The 22,173-nt window shown below is 45.3% G+C and overlaps 1 protein-coding gene across 1 annotated transcript in view; it reads left to right on the forward strand.

Annotated features, from left to right (window-relative positions):
- The first annotated feature begins 15,003 nt into the window (after positions 1-15,003).
- PPA1 (inorganic pyrophosphatase 1) overlaps positions 15,004-22,173 on the forward strand; it is a 37,944-nt gene continuing 30,774 nt past the window's right edge. The window contains exons 1-2 of the mRNA XM_055325753.1: positions 15,004-15,194; positions 18,019-18,077. Coding sequence (XP_055181728.1) covers positions 15,131-15,194; positions 18,019-18,077 — 123 coding nt within the window. The 5' untranslated portion in view covers positions 15,004-15,130. The remainder of the gene's footprint in view (positions 15,195-18,018; positions 18,078-22,173) is intronic.

Consider the following 22,173-nt stretch of genomic DNA (forward strand, 5'->3'; position numbering starts at 1 on the left):
GTCCTCAGATGCTGTCTCATTGGATCCATGTGAGCGAGGCTGCAAGGGGCCAAGGTCATCAACCACAGAGTGGCAGGGTTTGGATTAGAATTTGTCTTCTGAGGTTTCTTCCCAAGGCCCCTTTGTTATATTTTCCAGATGCAGTCTGCCTCTCAGGGAAGTGGCTGGAGCATAATGGGGAGGAGAATTGAAGTTCCTACAAAGGGTTTTCTGCCTGACAGTGAACCAGAACACTCGTGGAGCTAGGATCCCTTCAAGCTGTCAGTCTGGGAAGCGGGACTGTGTCTACTTTTGTGATGTCCAGACTGAGCTGTTCTGTGCACAAATATCCATAACCCATGCGCTAAGCAGGCCCTCGAGACCCATCGTGACCCCACACTGGTCCTGGTATCTGGGGGTCATGAAGGGGGGCGTCTCAGGAGAGGATATGCCATCCTGCTCCTCATTAGCTGATACACATATGGGCCCCATTTCTGGTGCTCTGTGTTGAGTGTCACATAGGGCACAGAGTTTCTGGCTGCTTATTGCGAAGAACTCTGTCTCCAGGCTTTAAAAATTGGCCAGAGAAAGGGCCATCTCAAACCCAAATGCTTGTCCCTGTGGCTGGGTGGGATCTGTCCAGAGACACCTTGTGGTTTCTCCTCCGGGGTGTGTTTCTCCTTTAGCATGGCCTCTGCAACCACAAAATCACAGCCTTTATAGTGAGGGGAGAGCAGAGTGCTCACCCCAGCCAACCTCTCCACCAAGGCCCCTTTGTTATATTTCCTCCGAAAGATGCCATGCTTTGAAAGACTGGGCCTGCCAAAAAACTGCACTTGGTCATAGTTGTATATTTTGCTGTTGTTTTTCTTTTTTGAAAATCAATCAAAGGTTGTGCCTGCCCATTCACAGATTTGATCTGAATGGTAACAGGCATGACTTTATGCTTTCAGGAGGGGGTGAGGCCTTGTGGGTATGTGCAGAATATTTGTTTTTTGTACATGTTGTAAAATATACACAACATAAAACTTACTATTATTAACATTTCTACGTGTACAGTTCAGTGGCCCTAAGTGTTTTCACACTGGTATGTAACTATCACCACTGTAGATTTCCGTAACTTTTTTTAACATCCCAAACTGTAATGCTATACCCATTGAACACTAACTCCTCATTTCTCCCTGCTCCTGGTAACCACCATTCTTCTTTCTGTGTCAATGAATTTGACTACTCTAGGTCCCTCACACATGTGGAATCAAATTGTATTTGTATTCTGGGTCTGGCTTATTTCCCTGACCAGAATGTCTTCACGGTTCATCTGTATTGTAGTGTATGTCTGAATTTCCTTTTATTTAAGGCCAAATAACATTATAGTGTATGTGTATGCCACATTTTGTTTATCCATTCATCCATTGGTGGGCATTTGGGTTGCATCCTCATGTTAATTATTGTGAATCATGTGTGGAGTTTTAAGATATTGGAAGTAATTCCTGAAAATAATGCCTGTGTGAGCCTGGGGACAGAGACCCCAGGTTGGAAACTCAGGATCTCTCCCAGCTCAGCATCGATGGGTGACGAAGCAGAGGCCAAGGAAAGCTGTGATTTGTCTCACTTCTCTGTGCCCACCCCGCTGTTCTGAGCATCTCATGGGCTTTATTTCTTCACTAGAGTGGCTACAAAATTGATTGTTTCCTCCATGGGATAAAATCTTATGACACTATTTTTATAGCTACAGGTTCAATGTCCTCACTGGAATCCTGTGTCCCGATACCTCGACCCTGTCAGGAGTCTTGTCCAGCTATCCCGAGGCACATAGAGGGAACAATGCTTCTCCTGATGTACCATCCTTCGTCTACGGGCCAGTTGGGTCTCCTAAGGTGACTGCCCTTCCACAGGCAGAAAGCCTGAAGATGAATTGGATGTGTGATGGGTGAAAAGTGCCAGAGACCTGTTGACACTGAGCACCTCCAGCCCCGAAGACTCTTGGAGGGACTCTGTGTCCCATCTTGCCACGTGCAGCATGAGCGGTCATCTAAGCATGGGTCTCCACTGATGAATGGCCTCTTGACTTCACCAAGACCATGCAGCACTCAATAGACCAATGGTTGCTGGAGGCAGGCTCCTGGCCTGGACCCCACAAACCACAATCTGCCCAGTCCTATGCTAAGAACTTTCTCTTGGGGCCTGGAAGATGCATGAGTTGATTTGGGTTGGAATGGAGGGCGGAGAGCTGGCAAAGTAGGACGAGAGCCCCCTATCATTAGTCTACTGTGTATTCATCCAGAAATCCAGGTGAGAGCCAAACCCAGAGCTGGGTGGACAAAGCATTGCTATTAAGCTCTGTACCTTTTTGCATCTGTTTCCTCAGCTCACCCCTGAAAAGTGCCACTGAGGAAAGATAGATGAGGAGGAGGTAACCCAAATGGGCTTCATTACAAGAAAACAATGTTGAATCGACAATAGATTCCTTGTGGAATAACACGATTATTTATGTTTATGGCATTTTATTGTTGGTTTTTTCTCTCTTGACACAAATACCCCATAATCATTGTGGAAATTTTATAGCATTTAGATAAGCGAAGAGAGGAAAGTAAAAAGCACCTAAATCCCATCACAAGAGATAAGCATAAAGTCATTTGGTAGAGATATATAGCAATGTGTTTTAAAACTTCGTAACAGCTTTATTAAGGCATAATTCACATACAACAAAGTTTGCCTATCTGAACTGTACACTTTCATAAGTTTTAGCTGTTGTGTACAGTTGTGTAAGCACCACCACACCCAAGATAGTTCCAGCATCCCCCCAAAATTCCCTTGTGCCATACTGCAGTCAACCGTGTCCCTCACTCCTGGCCCCAGATAACCATCCATCTGGTTTCAAAATGTCATATACATGGAACCATACAGTGTGTTGCTTTTGGAATCTGGTTTCTTTCATTTAGCATGATGTTCTTGAGATTCATCTGTGTTGTAGCCTTTGTTCCTTTTTATTGCTGACTAGTAGTCCATTGTGTGGCTATATCACATTTTATTTCTCTGTTCATCAGTTGATAGACATTTGAGTTGTTATTCAAGTATGAATTATGAATAATGCTGCTATAAACAAATTCATATACAAGTCCTTATAGTATATATATGCTTTCAGTTCTCTTAGGTAAACGTGTAGGTATGGGTTTGCTGGGTTGTATGGTGAGTGTATAGTTTAACCATGTAAGAAACCACCAAAGTATTGTCCAAAGTTGCCTCACCATTTTGCACTTCCATCAGCAGAGTACAAGTGTTCCAGTTTTTCTTGCCAATGCTTAGTAGTACCAGTCTAGAAAAACTATCCCTGATGACTAGTGCTGCTAGGCATCTCTTCTTAGGCTTATTGGTCATTCTTTTTTCTTTTTTTAATTCTTTTTCTTATTGGTCATTCTTAAATCTTTTTTTTTATAAGTTTTTATTTTATTTTTTATTTATTTATTTTTTTAAATAAAGGGTTTATAGTTTTCTTTTTTTTAAAAGATTTTTTATTTATTTATTCATAGAGACAGAGAGAGAGAGGCAGAGACACAGGCAGAGGGAGAAGCAGGCTCCATGCAGAGAGCCTGATGTGGGACTCGATCCAGGGTCTCCAGGATCATGCCCCGGGCGCAGGTGGCGCTAAACCGCTGCGCCACGGAGGCTGCCCCATTCTTAAATCTTTTATTGTAAAATGTTTCCAAATATGCCTATCTTTTAAAAATGTAATCATACTGCAGACTTTAGTACAAAAATTTACCCTAAATCTAAGAGAAATTTTTCATTAATAGATTATTCTTGGGGGGGGCTGGGGGCAGGGGAGAGGGAGAGAGAGAAAAACTAAAGTAGGCTCCATGCCCAGTGTGGAGCCCAATGTGAGGTTCAACATGGGGCTCGATCTCACAATCCTAGATCATGACCTGAGCCAAAATCATGAGTCGGGCACTCAACCAACTGAGCAACCCAGGCACTCCCACTAATAGGTGATTTTTTTTTTAAGATTTTATTTATTTATTCATGAGAGACACAGAGAGAGAGAGAGACAGAGACACAGGCAGAGGGAGAAGCAGGCTCCATGCAGGGAGCCTGACGTGGGACTTGATCCTGGGTCCCCAGGATCACACTCTGGGCTGAAGGCGACGCTAAACCGCTGGGCCACTGGGGCTGCCCTAATAGGTGATTTTTAAACCCATCAAGAATAGGTTTAAAGCAAGATACGTAGATGAAACATGATAGAGGAGGGAGGGTTATTTGAATAGGTGATTAGGAAAGGCCTCTGGGGAGGTGACGTTTGAGTAGAGCTATGAATAAAGCAAGAGAGAAAGTCATGTGAATTGCTGAGAAAAGAACAAGCCAGATAGAGAATATCATTTGTAAAGCCCCTGAGATAGGAAGGGATCGGTGAAAAAGGAATTAATGCATATTGAATGGCACTGAATTTCAAGAACTACATTTCTGGTCATCTGAAAACATCTGAAAACATGAGTACCTGTTAAAAGCCAGGGACAATAGTAAGTGCTTTTGCCTATTATATATTTCTCCCAACAGACCATAAGCTCCATGAGGACAGGAGCTATGTCTGCTTCACTCACCTTTGTAGACTCAGATCTAGGGCATTGCCTGGTACATAGGAGGCACTCAGTAGATGTCTGCTGAATAGATGATGTAATGAAATAAGCAAGTATTTATTACTATTCCCATATTACAGATGGAAAACCCAAGTCTTGGAGAAGTTAAATAACTTCCTGAAGGTCACATAACTAGATGGTGGTGAAGCTAGGACTCATGTCTTGATCCAACTGACCAGAAAGCACAGGTTTTGCAACTCCCCCAAGCCGCTGTGGATTCTCCTTCCTATATTTGGGAAAGTGAAGTTCAGAATAAAACAAAGAGGCTTGATGGAGGTCCCCTGTAATCCAAAAATAAAACCAGCCAGCCACAGGCTCCAGACTGCTGTGTTGGCCGAAGACCACATTTCCATCACATTCAGTGGCTTCCAAAAATTTGAGATGGAAGGAATACCAGCAGTTTAATTAGAAGGTGAAAATTTAGTTTGATCCAGCACCACATCAAGCCTTCATGGGCTGAAAGAAATCACCCTTGTGACTCCTGTGCCTTGCAGTCCATGATGGGGCGAAAGCTGCCCAAGTGATTGTAGTATCTTGCCTTGAGTTGTTTGTGTTCTCTTGCTGAGCTGCAATGCCCAGACCTTTGAATCCCTGTCACCAACAAATTCTGCTGTTGTCATGTGCAAGCAACCAAATTAATGTGGATGGAAAAACCCAAGCTTAGTGATTTGGATAAATTAGTTTATCTGTCACATAGCCAGTGGTGGTGTTAAATCACTCTCTGTTTGAGGAGTAATCACTCCCCGCCCCTCTCTGTCTTCCTCTCCACGGAGAGGTTAGAACAGCCAGAGTCAAGCTGTTTTAGTAGCAGAGCAACCTACATTTCCATGTTTTGACCACCCCCAAGGAAGAGTATTTTACATAATGTGATTTGTTCATTCACAGTGCTGTCTGGAGGTCCTCTGAAGCCACTTCTCATGATCAAAATCACCCCTTCATTCTCCTCTAGTCCGTGTCTTTGGAAAATGATCCTGTTACCTCTGCTATAAATCATGGAAAATAAACTCATTACGAAAGCGTTGAGTGTTTACTTTCTACATTCATTGCATGTGTAGCTTTCCCTCTTTTGCATCTTTACTGTGAATGAAAAGTTTCCAGGCAAGTAGCCATCCTCCCCAAAAAGGCAGACAGCAGGCTATGTTACCACCGACAGAGAGGCAGGATTCCCATTTTACAGATGGGAAATTGAGTTGCATAGGGGCCCAGGAATTTCCCTGAGGCCCCCACATCTTGTCAGTGGGGGAAATCGAAAGGAAGCTTCAGGCTCTGTGGGTTACGATCAAGTGTTCTGGACACTTCAGCAAGTCTCTTACTTGGTTAGCTCCCTCCTTTTAGGCCTATGTGACAAGTTTAGATAAAACTTAAATTCTGGCATGTTTCCTTCTCAACAAACCTAGTGTCTGTTGACTCTGGGAACACGGACCTCTCACAGCCCAGTAGGCAGAGAGAGAAAAGACAAAAACTGTTATGCGGCCGGCATACTACTTTTCACAAGGGAACAACCATGGTTGGCCAAAGAAGAGCTGGGACAGCCTGAGGAGCTGAATTCCTGTAAGAGGCTTGAAGTAAGTCTTAAAGATGGAATTAGACCCAGCCAGATAGAAAGGAGGGTTTGAGGCAGGGCAGTGATGCACTCGGACCTTCATCTGTTAAAGCTTCTCCTGGCAGTGGGTAGACAGTGACATGGAGGGAGATGGAGCTGGAGACCAGTGAGGTAGGAGGAGAGATCTTGGTTAGAGATCCTGGGATTGGCTAAGGCAGTAGGAATGGAGAAGAGACAGCAAGATGTTTCAGAGATCAATTTGGTATTATCCCGTAACTGCTCGGATGGGGGAGGATGGGACATCATTCCAGGATACTTTTAGTTGCCAGTAACTGGCTTAAATGGAAGGTTCACAAAATAGTTAAGTGCAGGTGATTGGTTGATTCAGAAGCTCAGCAATGTTCCCAAGGACCACACTACACTGTCTCCATTCCTCTGCTCTGCCATCTACGGTGTGAACTTGGTCCTCAGCCTGGCTTCCCTCGTGGTGCAGAATGTAGCCATCAGCCATCAGAGCTACCTGCTTTCTTATTTACATTGTGAGAGAAAGAGAACGAACCTCTCTCTCTTTTTAAAAGATTTTTTTTAAATTTTTTTTTAATTTTATTTATTTATGATAGTCACACGGGGGGGGGGGGGCGGAGACATAGGCAGAGGGAGAAGCAGGCTCCATGCACCGGGAGCCCGACGTGGGATTTGATCCCGGGTCTCCAGGATCGCGCCCTGGGCCAAAGGCAGGCGCTAAACCGCTGCGCCACCCAGGGATCCCTTTTTAAAAGATTTTATTTATTTGAGAGAGAGAGAGAGGGAGAGGGAGCACAAGCAGGGGGAGGGGCAGAGGGAGAGGGAGAAGCCGACTCCCTGCTGAGCAGAGAGCCAGATCCCAGGCCCCAGGATCATGACCTGAGCTGAAGGCAGATGCTTAATCGACTAAGCCACCCAGGCGCCCTGAGAAGGACTATCTCTTCCCGTGACCTTTGCCTAAGAGAACAAAGTAGCTTCTCAGAAGGAAGCAGGAAACTTATTTAGATCAGGTGTCCATTCCTGAACCAATCCCTGTGGCTAGGAGAATGCCATGTTCTGAGTTCCATGCTCTTTGATGGAGTTCCTGAACAGGTAAAGGGCATATGATTACAATGATTGATTTAGACAAATCAATGCCCCTCCCTGGAACCAGAGTCAATCTCCAATCTAAGTAATCTTTTTTTTTTTTTTAAGATTTATTTATTTATTCAGAGAGAGAGGTGGGGGAGGGGGCAGAGACACAGACAGAGGGAGAAGCAGGCTCCATGCAGGAAGCCTGACGTGGGACTCGATCCCAGGTCTCCAGGATCATGCCCCAGGCTGCAGGCGGTGCTGAACCGCTGCGCCACCGGGGCTGCCCCAATCTAAGTAATCTTGGGGAGGAGGTGACAGATTGATGGGAAGCTGTATCCATTAGAATGTCTTTCAGCTGCAAGAAACATAATACTCTGAATCACACCAGTTTTACACAACAACAAAGTCAATTTATTATCTTACATCATGCATTAACTATTAGTAAGGTCAATTTATTATCATTTCATAAAAAGCCTTAGGCAGGAAGGGCCCAGTTTTAATTAAGTCAGCAGATCAGTGACATCAAGACCTAAGATTTGTCCACTTGGCATCTTCATTTTGGGTATATTGTACTACCTGCAGCCTATGTCCCCTCCAAATTGTAAGACAGCTGTGCTTGGCAAATTCCATGACAATGTGTAAAGAAAGAAGAGCATCTCTCATAGAACCAAGAGAACCTCCCCTTAGACTGCATTGGCAGCATTGTGTCACATATTTCTAACCAAACTAGTCATTGGCAAGGGGAACAGAATCACTGTGATAAACTTAATCTGACCCTCCCCTGGGGCTGGGATGGCACCACATTTCCCGAAATACATGGCCACCCAGGGGTGAGTGGATGCATGTCTGACCAACACAGTCCTGTTGGGAAAAAGAAAGGGGAGTGAACAGGTGTTGAGTGGGTTACCAGTGACTGCCACAGAGATTAACCAGGAGAGACCCACAAGGACCTTCTTGGTAGGATGAGTGGGCAGTTGAGGCACTGGCAACTTAGTCTATCTCAAGAGAAAAGATATTTGGATTTGGTGAATACGAGATGCTCATGCACCAGTTATGCTGAGAAGTCTATGTAAGGCTTGATCATCTCCTTCTTCTTAAACCCTCTCCCCTTTCTCTGGCTTCCAAGACACCATACTTCCTTGTTTTAGCCCCCACCTCTCTGTCATGGCTTCTTTTGACCCTTTCTTGGCTTTTCTTCTGCCGTCCATCCCTGGAATATTGAGATTTCTCAGGGTTCTGTTCCGGGCCCTCTACTTTAAAAAAAAAAAAAACAAACAACTATATATATATATGTAAACCATGTATATATATATGTAAAATAAACATAAATATACAAACACACAAATATATAAAAATATAAATATATATTTAAATATAAATATTTATATTTAAATATATATTTAGGGGGATCCCTGGGTGGCTCAGCAGTTTCGCACCTGCCTTTGGCCCAGGGCACGATCCTGGAGTCCTGGGATCAAGTCCCACGTCGGGCTCCCGGCATGGAGCCTGCTTCTCCCTCTGCCTGCGTCTCTGCCTCTCTCTCTCTATGTCTATCATAAATAAATAAAAATAAATCTTTAAAAAATATAGATATATTTATATTTAAATATTTATATATTTATATATAAATATATATTTATTTCATTAATATATATAGTTCCGCTAGGTAGTCTCATCTTCTCCTGTGGCTCTATTTGCCCAAATCAATGACTTTAGCGAACCTTCCTTTCTCTTCTCAGTTCCAGGCCTCATATCTAACCACTTACTGAACTTCTCAACCTGGACTTCTGTCTCTCGTCACCCCCTAGAATCTCTATAAGATTTTCTCCATTATCTGTTACTGACAATTCTGGACATTTTTTTTCCTCTGTCTTATATAATGGACTACACCACTGTGACTTCAAGCTGCCTCTTCATCCAGCTCTACTGCTGTCCTCAGTCGCTGTTGTCATATCCATTCATTCTTTACTCTCTTTCCCAGCTCTTCTGTATTTGTTGTGGACAGGGGCAGGGGGCAGTAGTCCCCTATAGACTAGGTTTCCCAAACTCCTGTGTCAGAGGAATACAAGATTATCTTATTGTTTCCAATTATTCACTCTCTTCCCTGAAATAGGAGCACAGAACCCTTTGTTACCAAGTGCATTATAAATGCCTCCCTGCAGATAAATATAATTCTCTGTCAGCTTAACTTTCGGCCTGGCTACATGACTTACTTTGGCCAATGGAAAGTGAACAGAAGCTCTATATCAATTCCAACCAGAAGCTTTAGGAACCACAGTGTGACTCAGAAGTTTCTCTTCTCCCTCTACATGAGACCACGATAAGAGCTGTTCCCTCCATCAGGATTCTAGAATAACAGATACATGGAGCAGAGCCAAACCAATCTGTAGCCCTGACATGTAATCTGAGAAACGAATGTAGTGAGATTTCAGCAGGGGACGGCTGTCTGTTAATTCAACCTTATCTAGAAAATCTGACTGATAGAATAATCAGTGTTAGTTGCAGAATGCTGTCCTTAAGTATGTGCCATTGCTTCCCAGCGGTGGGCAGCAAGTGGTGTGGCTTTTGGTCATTTACAAGGCAGATTACTATTTTTTTTTTTATTTTTTAAAAAATTTTTTTTATTTATTATTTATGCTAGTCACACACACACAGACGAGAGAGAGAGAGAGAGAGAGAGAGAGAGAGGGAGGCAGAGACAGGTAGAGGGAGAAGCAGGCTCCATGCACCAGGAGCCCAACGTGGGATTCGATCCTGGGTCTCCAGGATCGCGCCCTGGGCCAAAGGCAGGCGCCAAACCGCTGCGCCACCCAGGGATCCCCAAGGCAGATTACTATTAAGCAGCTTGTGAGTTTAGACAAAAAGGTTGGGGAACAGATTGTTATGAGTGTGCCTTGGTTGTTTTTAGCTGCATTTGACAGGGCTGCTACAAGAAATAGATGAGCTCAGAAAAGAACTGTTTTGTAAACAGAGATTAAAACTCAGCCTCTGGACAGAGACCAAATCAAGGTCATGAGCAGTGGCTGCCAACAAGTCCCTGGTTGAATAAAGTGACCCAGGGAAAACAGACTAAGAGCGTGGCTCTCCAGCGGAGGCTTGGTAAGTTCATTACCTTAGCAGTTATACCTAGAGAGATAGGTTTGTTGAAAAAAATCATAAGCGTGGTATTTGGCACACAGAGCTGACTGTCCAAAGTAGGTAAAATGCTACTAAGGTGTAAAGAGAGGTGTACAGCCAAGACATTATCAGCTTGGGTTAAAAGATGTGATTGCTAGAGACATTTGGGCTTCCGAATTTCTGTGCGTAGGAAGGAAGCTAAGAAAGCTCCTCAGGTCCCAATCAGCCACAATTTACGAAGAACTATTCCCAGGGACCTGCACTGGAACTTAATCAAGGAATATTTCTTACACCCAGCAGGATTTGGGAATTCTAAGAACCAGTGATGGTTGTGAGACCGTCATTCTTTCTTTAGATGAACAGAAGTGTTTATTCCGTCTCTGTTCAACCATTTTGTATTAGGTAGAGATGTGGGGGACAGTAGATGACATTTGTTTGTCTTTGAGTTCATTAGTCTCTGGATTAAGAGGAGCTATATCTGGACATAATGCAGAGACTATCATGAGATATTAAACTTTGGCCTTCATGTCATGATTGGTTGAAACTTTTGGGTGTCACTCTTGGTAGGAAGAGTGAGTATATTTTTCATACCAAAAGGACAGAAATGAGTATTTATGATCAAGAAGGTAGACTGTGATAAGAGAATATTATTTTTATTATCTATTTGCTTCTCTCCCTATAGGAGAATTATATAGTCCTTGACACGGTTACCATTTGCATTGTCTCATACAGGAGGAGTATATTTCCATAACCCACTGGCATCAGGCAAGGTCACATAACTTTCTTTAGCTAATTGAATGTGAGTGGAAGTGACATACATCATTTCTAAGCAAAAGCTAAAGAGCCATTATGTGGTTTGGCCATTTCTTCCCCCCTCTGCTTGGTCTTGTTAGGGCAGGCTGGGGGATGCTACTTCAGCCTCAGTCTGCAAATGAGAAGGCATGTGGGTCAGAGCCACAGGTGACTCATAGCACCACCATGAAACTTGAACAAGAAATAAATGTTCATTCCTTTTTTTTTTAAGATTTTATTTATTTATTCATGAGAGACACAGAGAGGCAGAGACACAGGCAGAGGGAGAAGCAGGCTCCATGCAGGGAGCCCAAAGTGGGACTCAATCCAGGGACTCCAGGATCAGGCCTTGGGCGGAAGGTGGCACCAAACCACTGGGCCACTGGGGCTGCCCGTAACAGAGCCACTTTCTAAAGCAATTCTGATCATGCTCCTTTCCTGCTAAAAACTCTTAAGTTGCCCATTGCTTTTAGGGAAAAGTTCAGACCCTACATCATGCTTTCCAAGGAACCTCCACCATTTAACCCTGACCTACTTCTTTGGTCTTCTCTCTCTCTCTCTCTCTCTCTCTTTTATCCATTTATTCATGAGAGACACAGAGAGAAAGCAGAGACATAAGCAGAGAGAGACACAGGCTCCCCATAGGGAGCTCTATGTGGGACTTGATCCCGGAACCCCAGGATCATGCCCTGAGTTGAAGGCAGATGCTCAACTGCTGAGCCACCCAGGTGTTCCTCTGGTCTGATCTCTTAATATTCTCTTTCTGGCTTCTGCCTTGTTCTCTTTGCTTTATTAACCCTTTCTCATCCTCCTGGTCATAGATTAAGGATCACTTCCTTGAAGGGGCTCCCTGCTCCCATAATGCAATGCCCTGTACTTACTCTATCACTCTACTTATCCACATTTATTGTAATTATGTGCTGAAGTCTGCCTTCCCTTTGGACTATACTTCTTTGAGGGCCAAGACCATGTCTGTCTAAGTGCCACATCCCTACCACCTAGCAGAGACAATGACCACAATAAGTGTTAAATAAAACTTAGTTGTAGATTTGGAAGTTTTCATGTTACAAGACCTAAGGTGATAGTTAATACCAAATATATACATGAGACAATCTAGGGAGATGGTATCTCTAGAGACAGAGAACATGAAAAGAAAGACAACGATGATTAAGATAAAGAGATGAAGACAAAGCTAAGGGGGAGAATGTGAAATGAGTGGCCAGAGAAGTAGGAGAAATGTCAGAGGAGAATGTGGTCATAAGTCAAAGAAGAGAGGCCACCAGAAAATTAGAGGCACCTGCTAGGGTGAAGCACAGCAAAGACGACACGATACAGACTGAAGAGAAGTGCCACTGGAGTTGTTACAGAGCAAGAAAGATTATATAATGTTTGGCAGCAGTTGGGTTTATCCTTTGTCAAACTAATATACTTATGAAGGTATTGTTACCTCCTTTTCATTAATTCCTCTATCCATTAGCCCAGCAAAGATTCACTAAACATCTCCTCTAGGCCAGGTACTATGCTAGGCTCAGGGAGATATGAGAAATAGAACAACATCTACTTGAGCCTGTGGGTCTCACCACCATTGCCTGCAAGGGAAAAGTTCCAAAGCACTGACTTGTGGCCCAGCAAAACCAGGGCGTGGCATTTTATTAGAGTTGCTACTGACTGGCCTTCCAAACACACTCAATGAAATAAAAGTTGGTGTGCAAGTCCAGAGGTCAGCAAGACTTTGTTATCTTGCTCTGAGCTGGCAAGCTGGCAGGAGGCAAAAGGGAAAGTGTATGTAGTACACAGTTGCATCATTTCCATTTGTTCATAAGTCAGCCACAGACAAGATTCTGTGTTTTTCCAAAAAGCTAATTCCTGTACTCAAAAGCAGAAAACTGAGAGCAACTCAGCCCAAAGAACATCCCCTTGGGATCCCTGGGTGGCGCAGCGGTTCGGTGCCTGCCTTTGGCCCAGGGCGCGATCCTGGAGACCCAGGATCGAATCCCACGTCAGGCTTCAGGTGCATGGAGCCTGCTTCTCCCTCTGCCTGTGTCTCTGCCTCTCTCTCTCTCTGTATGACTATCGTAAATAAAAAAAATAAAATTAAAAAAAATTAAAAAAAAAAAGAACATCCCCTTAAGAAACTCCCTGAAGTTAATCCTACTTTAGTGTTCATTCTGCAGAGATTCCTTTAACTTCCAGTAATATATTGTATTACTGACTAAATTATTGTTTGACTTTTTTTTTGCCTGCCTTGTGTTCCAACTGCAGTAAAATAGTGTGGTGTACTGTTCAAAAGGTCAGTGAGTCATGGCTTTCTGAAAATTAATGGGAGTCTGGATGGAGACAAGGGAGTAACATTCTAACTCATTAGAAAATTATCCCACTAGGTTTTCATTTAATACAGGGGTCATCTCCTTTTATATAGTAGTCATTGCTTTGAAATAAAAAAATTAAAATGTCTTTAAGGCATATTATCTTTGGGGTACCTTGTGGCTCAGTCAGTTAAGCATCCGACTTTTGATTCTGGCTGAGGTCATGACCTCAGGGTCCTGTGTTAGGCTCTGCACTCAGCCTGGAGTCTGCTTGACTCTCTCTCTCCCTCTGCCTCCCCCCACTCACATACACTCTCTCTCTCAAAAATAAACAAATCTTGAAAAAACAAAAGCATATTATCTTTAATGGCCCAGAAAAACAAGATCTTTTAAAGGAACCCAGCCCATCAAACTAGGCTTTCTTTGAAATACTCATTATTATATAATCAAATTAGTGAATAATCAGTTCCTAATTTATAATTTGGATTTTGAAATACATTAAACAAAATATATATGTAGGATTGGGGAAGTAAATGATGCAATTAACTGACCATAGCCTCAATCAGATTTTAGCTATTGGGGTCTGGCCTGACTCAATAGAACAGAAGTTGAAAAACAAGCTCCAAGGAACTTATGCCTGAGAGAAACGTGCTCAAGGGACTCTGAGCTCATGCCTGGACGTTCCCAACGCTTACAACTGAAAAGTCCCTTGGGACTCCGGGGTGAGTTGAGCAAGGAGGGCGGCAGAGTGAATCCTCCCTCACCGGGGAGGGTAGAAATAACAAGTCACAGTTCCATAGTGCTCACAGGGAGCCAGCTCTTCCTCGGAGTCTCGACATGCATCAAGTCAGTTAATCATCCCAACGACTCATAATAGCTACTATTATTATCTCCGTTTCCAAGATGAGAAACCGAGTCAGAAAGGTTAGCAGCAATTTGCCCGCTGTCCCACACCAGAAAGTGGTGGAGCTGGTTACTCACCAGGTAGCCATGGGGGGGGGGGTGTCAGTAATACGCTTCGGATTTGCTTAAAATGCGCATCTTTAAGATCAAAGGCAGGGCCTGATGAAGCACGTGACCTCGGAACTCCTTCTGAGACCAGGAATTACTCTGGGCGGAGGGGGGGCGGCGAGAGGGGTGAAGGGGGGCCGAGGGGGACGAAGGGGGGCGAGGGGGGTGAAGGGGAGGTGCCAGTTCCCAGTGTGCAAGGTGGGGGATGGGTGCCGGTCAACGCCTAGCCGGGGCGAGCTGAGAACCGGCGCCGTGACCGCCCTTGGTCAGGGTCCCTCGGCCCTCGGGGCGGAGGGGGAAGGCAGGCCCGGCCAGAGCTCGCCGCCAGCCACGTGGCCCAGCCTGGGAGCCAGCGGGCGGGCGGCCCCGAGGAGCGGGGCCGGGGCGGGGGCGGGGCCGGGGCGGGGGCGGGGCCGGGGCGGGGCCGGGGCCGGGGCGGGGCCGGGGCGCGGGGACGCGCGGGCGGGGCGGAGTGCGCCTGCGCGCGGGGTGGGCCGGCCGCTTAAAGCCGTTCCCCGCTGGCTCGCGGGTCCAGTGGCCGCGGTGCGCAGGCGCGGAGGCTCGTCCTTGTCAGCCGGCGCCGCGTGCTGGTGGTGGCTCTGCGGCGGCGGCGGCGGCGGCGGCGGCGGCGGCGGCGGCCAGTCCTCGGCACCATGAGCGGCTTCAGCAGCGAGGAGCGCGCCGCGCCCTTCACGCTCGAGTACCGAGTCTTCCTCAGTGAGTGTCGGCGGCCCGCGGCCGGTCCCCGCCCGCCCGCCCATTCATTCCCGGGCCGCGGCTCGCCTCCTGCCCGGGCGCTTGCGGGCCGCGCCCCGCCCCTCGTCCCGGGCGCGGGCCGGGCTCCCCGGGCTCCCCGGGGCTGGGCGGCCGGGCCTTCCCGGGTCGCAGGTGGCGCCCGCAGGCGGCCCGGCGGGCCCGGCGTTCCCCTTCCACACGCGCGGTGGGGCCCGGCCCCGGCCGGGGCTGGTCTTGCAGGTGTCCTGCTCGGCGGGCACCGCCCGGTGGGACAGGAAGCCACCGAGTCACCCCCGACGGGGTCTGGAGGTGAACGAATCCTCCTAAGAGGATTGCTTGGTTTGGAGGACTGGGGCGCGGTGGATGACTCCCTAAGGACCTTAAATCCTGAGCCGTAGCTCCGCTTGTGGGCACCGAGCAGGATCGCATCCGCCCCCTGGTTCTGCAGGCGGGGAAACTGAGGCTCGGATCAGGAGCCACGTGAGTGGAGGCCCGAGCCCCCCGGGGTGTGGGGGGGCGGTAGCGCTCCTTCCCCTCCCGCTGGGGTGTCCCCCGCAGCAGCGATGCTGGGAAGGCGGCTTGCGAAACGGAAAGCTGTTCCCCTCGAGTCAAACAGGTGACGTCAGTCTGGGAAGCACGAGTGAGAAAGTGCCAGGTTCTTGCCCCCCCCCCCCGGGGCAGGGCATCGGCATCCGAGGGGTACCCACCCGAGTCTGCACCTGGAGCTGCGCTGCGAGCCCGGCCGGCCGAGTTCCGCTTTCACCCGGTGCACGACCTTTCGGTCCTGCAGGTGGAGGAAGGCTACCTCGGCCTTACCTCTACCTACCGCTCCCGGCCCACCGCCCACCGCCCAAGCCACTAGGAATAGATTACTGGAGACGACGGAGGCGTTTGATAAATGTGTCACCAGAGGCGTTCAATTTCAACTGCAAAGAACAGCTTTCCTCGGCAGGAAGGGAACAGGGCAGGTGCAGCGAGGTCGTTGCGTGTGATGTGTGCAGGGCAGGAAAGAGCGAGGTGGAGGGGGCAAATGGGAATACGGAGAGAATCTGCACAAAGCTCCTGCTGTGGGAGGAAACAAAGTGAACTCAGGTTGACGCTCGGAGCTGACGATTCCTGTAAAATCCAGGGAGGCTAGGACTCCCCATTTTATTTAATTTCAGAGTTAAATCAGGCAGTGTGGGAAACTTCTGATAATAATTCACGGAAAAGTAGTTTCGTTGCCCCGGAGTTTGTGTTGCAGTTAGTGTTGCCCCAGAATTCCTCTGTAGGAGGGAATTAGAGAGGTGCCCCTAGAGTTGGAAGGTGGAGGGAGGATTAGGTAACTGCCTTCAAGCAGTATTTGTGCAGCAGTTTTTACTTAGGTTACGTGTTGGTAGCGAGTATTTGATGGCCATTGTGGAAGACTGCAGCCACTCCCTGGCTTTGGCACTGGCTAAAGGAGCTTTTTATCAGAACTTTCTGGAACTTAAATGCCAGTAATTAGCAGTATGTAATTAACTTTAAGAGTTTTTTTTTTAATTTTTATTTATTTATGATAGTCACACACACAGAGAGAGAGAGAGAGAGAGAGAAGCAGAGACATAGGCAGAGGGAGAAGCAGGCTCCATGCACCGGGAGCCCGACGTGGGATTCGATCCCGGGTCTCCAGGATCACGCCCTGGGCCAAAGGCAGGCGCTAAACCGCTGTGCCACCCAGGGATCCCCACTTTAAGAGTTTTTTAAAGCCATAGATTTCTTCACACCTTCCTTAACAGAGGATTTTTTTTTTAACCTCTGTAGTATTATATTTGCCAGTCTCTTTAAAACTGATAGTGGATAGGATTGCAAAGTCACAGCTGAGTCTGAAGGGATCATAGTGGAACTGGAGATGGGACTCAGTCTTTGCTCTTCTACCTTGGTTTTTATTTTTATTTTTTTAAAGATTTTATTTATTCATGAGAGACAGAGAGGCAGAGACACAGACAGAAGGAGAAGCAAAGCAGCCTCCCTCAAAGGGAGCCCGATGTGGGACGGGGTTCACACCCTGGGCCAAAGGCAGATGCTCAACCACCGAGCCACCCAGGCGTCCCGTACCTTGGTTTTTAAATGTGAAGGGATACAGCGTGGACTAACTCTGAGGTTTACCTAAAGAACAGTAAGGAAGTTTTGAAATTACTTTTTGGATATGGGAGTTAGGTCTCTAGAATATAGAAATTACCTGTGATAGTGTTGTTGCAACTTGATCATCCTTAAGAAATATAATTATCTAAGATGGCTTTGTCTTCCTGGAACAAAATACTTAAAACAATAGGGTTTTGTAATTCAGGAAGTTGGTCCCCTCCGTTGTCTCCCACCCCACTCCCAGCCCAACTGTAAACTGTTAACGGTTGTAAGATCAGTCCAAGACAGTTTGATCCCCTTTTGTATACCAGGCACTGCTAGACTCTGGGTATACAAAATTATGTAAGGCAGTCCCTGCCCTCATTATAGAGGTTGGTATCTGTTAGACACCTAAGGAAAGCATAGGATGAAAACTTAGCCCAATCTTGGAGGGAGGGGTCAGGGAAGTAAAATATACAACCAGTTTTTCTGGTGTGGGAATAAAAAATGTCTACTTCACTATTCTGGTGAATGGTGTTGATAATGGGGGGAGGCTCTGCATGTGTGGGAGCAGGCAGGGATATAGTAAATCTCTACCTTTTTTTCAATCTTATTGTAAACCTAGAATTACTCTAAAAAATTATTTTTAAAAATGTGTGCTTAATGCATCTGGAAACACAATTAACAAAAAATTGGTGATAATTTTTTCTAATTCATTTTGCAGAAAATGAAAAAGGACAATATATATCTCCATTTCATGATGTTCCAATTTATGCAGATAAGGTAAGCTGTCCTCATCATTTAAACATAGTCTCTTTACTCAGATCAGTTAGTTCCACATGGATTTTCTTATATATATTGATAGTGCTTAAATTGCCTCATTGGGCCATGAGTTAAATATACATTGACTAAATAAATCAGTCTTAAATCCAGATTATTTGCCTAAAGAAGCAACCATAAATTGGAGAACGAGTAGAGGAACAGACACAGATGTTTTAAAGGTATCTTGGCTTAGTGGCTGGGTGGCTCAGTTGGTTAGGTGGCTGTCTCTTGGCTCTTGGTTTTCACTCAGGGTATGATCTCACGGTCCTGGGATCAAGCCCCACCTCAGGCCCTGCACTTAGCACGGCTAAGCTTCCTTGGTGTTGGTTTTTTTTTTTTTTTTTTTTTTTTTAGATTTTATTTATTCATGAGAGAGAGAGAGAGAGAGAGAGGCAGAGACACAGGCAGAGGGAGAAGCATGCTCCATGCAGGGAGCCTGACATGCGACTCGATCCGAGGTCTCCAGGATCATACCCTGGGCTGCAGGTGGTGCTAAACCGCTGAGCCACCTGGGCTGCTGGCTTCCTTGGTTTAAAGAAAGGAATCACATTGGTCTTCTCTGTATGTGTATTTGGAACTAAAATCTTAGTACTTCATAAGTGGTTTTAAAATTAACCAGATAGCCAGCATAATATTTGGGTTGTGGGATATTTATTAAACAGCAAAAATAAACTAGAGTATTCAGTAACTACCGGAAAATGCAGTACTTTTAATGGATTGGTAGACTTAAGATACAAGTAGTATTAATAAGAAGGTTAAGTCTAGAGACTTTTTTTGAGAGAGAAGGCAAGTGCACAAGAGCAGGGAAGAGAGGGAAGTGGGAGAGACGATCTCCAGCAGACTCCATGCCCAGAGCAGAGCCCAGTGTGGGGCTCCATCACACAGTCTTGAGATCATGACCTGAACCGAAATCAAGAGTTGAATGCTTAACCAACTGAGCCAGGTACTCTAAGTCTACAGACTTTTAAAAAGAGAGCTCTGTTCCTTTGCACACCAGCGCGCTGAAGAAACCTCACAAATTGATAGGTTTACCACAGATTGGTAAGAATCTTACTTGGCTAGGAAAAAATGTCTACAACTATATACATACATAGTCTGTGATCCTCTGGAAGTAGAGTTGCTAGTGTCTCTTTCTGTTTGTATTTTCATTTTTGCCTTTTTATATTTTCTAGTATTTTTACAGAGTATGCATTACTTGTACAAATGTTTAATAGTTATTATTTTTTTAATTCATAGCTTGTTTTAGATGCCTTCCCAATAGGAGAACTTATACAGTATGTAGGAACCAACACAAGGAAAAATGTCTGCTGCTTTTTTATATCTTTAAAAATTCTTGGGGCACCTGGGTGGCTCAGTGGTCAAGCGTCTGCCTTTGGCTCAGGTCATGATCCTGGAGTCCTGGGATTGAGTCCTGCATCGAGCTCCCTATGGAGTGCCTGCTTCTCCCTCTGCCTATGTCTGTGCTTCTCTCTGCATGTCTCTTGTGAATAAATAAATAAAATTTTTTAAAAAAATTCTTTTTGAGGCACCCAGCTGGCTTAGTCCGTGCAGCATGGGAATCTTGATCTCCAGTTGGGAGTTTGAGCCCCATGTTAGGTATAGAGATTATTCAAAAATAAAATCTTAAAAAAAAAAAATCTTACTGTTCAACCAGGAAGCATGATTCACAGTGAGTACCAATTTTTTTGACTTGTAAATGCTGCAAATTTTATTAATCTTCCTTAGCTAGATAATCCATACATAATACATGTGAACATCTCATTCCAGTGCATGCCTAGAATAGCATTAAAGATTAAATCTTGTCTTTGTATGTGCTACTTTTATGTATTTGACTATGAGAAAAATAGGTGAATTCACTGAACTACCAGGAAATTTGCTTCAGTTCTAGATTGACATTGGCAGAAAATCCAACTCATGTTGCTACTGAGGAGGAGACAGTGGAGCAAATAGCCAGAGGCCAATTATGTGCCACCGTTACAGCAGGGACCTCTAATTGGCACATGTTCTCCTGTGGGATTCTCAAAGTTGTATTTATTCAGAAACTAATTTGTTACATATGATTTCCTGGGAGTTGATATGAACTGCAGGATCCTTCCTTCCTCTTGAATTGGCATCATTTGGTTGGCTTGATTATCTGTTTGGTGTATAATTAAATAAATATCAAAGTACTTCACAATACCCTCTCACAGCATTTTGAGTAGTTAAGCAGTATAAAATGATGACTGAAAGTTTATCAACTTGACATATAGATGTGCTAAGGAAAAAAAATATTTTCTTGACATAGGGCAGGATTTTTAAAAATTTCTTTTGAAGATTTTATTTATTCACAAGATTCACACAGAGAGAGGCAGAGACACAGGCAAAGGGAAAAGCGGGCTCCTGACAGGGTGTCTGTTGTGGTACGTGATCCCTGGACCCGGGATCATGCCCCGGGCTGAAGGCAGATGCTCAACTGCTAAGCCACCCAGGTGTCCCTAGAGCAGGGTTTTTTGTATGTGTCTTAGTCCTTTTGGGCTACTCTGACAAAACACTGTAGACTGGGTAGCTTATAAACAGCAGAAATTTACTGCTCGGGCAGCCCGGGTGGCTCAGCGGTTTAGCGCCGCCTTCAGCCCGGGGCGTGATCCTGGAGTCCCGGGATCGAGTCCCACATCGGGCTCCCTGCGTGGCGCCTGCTTTTCTCCCTCTGCCTGTCTCTCTGTCTCTCTGTCTCTGTTTCTCTCATGAATAAATAAAATCTTTAAAAAAATTTTTTTTTTTAAATTAAAAAAGAAATTTATTGCTCACAGTTCTGGGGCCTGAAGGTCTGAGATCAGGGTGCCAGCATGGTTGAGTGAGGGCCCATTTCTGGTCGTGGACTTCTAGCTATGTACCTGTGTGGAGGAAGGGGCTAGGGATCTCTCTGGAGCCTCTTTTATAAGGTACTAACCCCATTCATGAGGGTTCCAGAGTCCTGTCTTAAATACTTCCCGAAAGTCCCACCTACTGTACAGTGACCAAGAGGGTGAGAATTTCAACAAATGAATTTGAGAGGGAGGGGACACGAGCTTTCAGATCATAGTTAAGTAACCAGACTATATTCTAGCCAATGTTCAGATGCTTATAGCAGCTGCAGTGCCTAGTTTTCTTACTGCTTCGTTACCCCCAAAATAAGAAATGGAGACTGTATTTTGGTGCCATGTAAAACATCTTCACTCAGATTATTCTGCTACTCTTTGAAGTCTGGTATGGGACTGATTGTGGTGATAATCTGGGATTACTCAAATGAAGACACAGCCTTTGTACCACCCTGGGCTGGCTTAAAAAACACAAGCTTTTGTAACAACTCTGGATTTTACCAGTGATCCAGAGCTCAGTGAACCTCAGCTCTTCAGATTCCTGTCTGAGAAGCAGGAAGAGTTCTTTTGTTTTTAAGGAAGTTTAGTATATACAAAACACAAAAAAGGGTGTGGTACCCAGAAATTATTTTGGATTATAGCCTAAATAAAGGATCTGATTAATTCCATTGGCTACAGAAGAGTGTGATTTTTTTTTTTTTGAAAAATTCCAATGTGATTAAGTTCATGTAACATTGTTATGTGTATGGCTGTAGACTTTATCACTAATATGGTCAGTCATTTGAGGGGTGATGATGAAGGAATGTACCTTTCACACAACTCTGTTGGCTCTGCTAAGGGAAAATGCCCAAAGACTTCTCCATGTCAGGACCTCTTAATGTGGACAGCTTTTTTTTTTTTTTTTTTTTTTTTTAAGATTTTATTTATTCATGAGAGACAGAGAGAGAGAGGCAGAGACATAGAGGGAGAAGTGGGCTCCATGCAGGGAGCCCGATGTGGGACTCAGTCCCAGGTCTCCAGGATCATGCACTGAACCGCTGAACCACCAGGCTGCCCTTTTAAAAATTTTTTAAAAAAAGATTTTATTTATTTATTCATGAGAGACACAGAGAGAGGGAGAGAAGCAGGCTCCACGCAGGGAGCCCGACACAGGACTTGATCCCGGGTCTCCAGGATCACGCCCTGGGCTGAAGGCGGCGCTAAACCGCTGAACCACCTGG

Source organism: Nyctereutes procyonoides, unplaced genomic scaffold (assembly GCF_905146905.1).
Source record: "Nyctereutes procyonoides isolate TBG_1078 unplaced genomic scaffold, NYPRO_anot_genome, whole genome shotgun sequence".
Taxonomy (NCBI): Eukaryota; Metazoa; Chordata; class Mammalia; order Carnivora; family Canidae; genus Nyctereutes; species Nyctereutes procyonoides.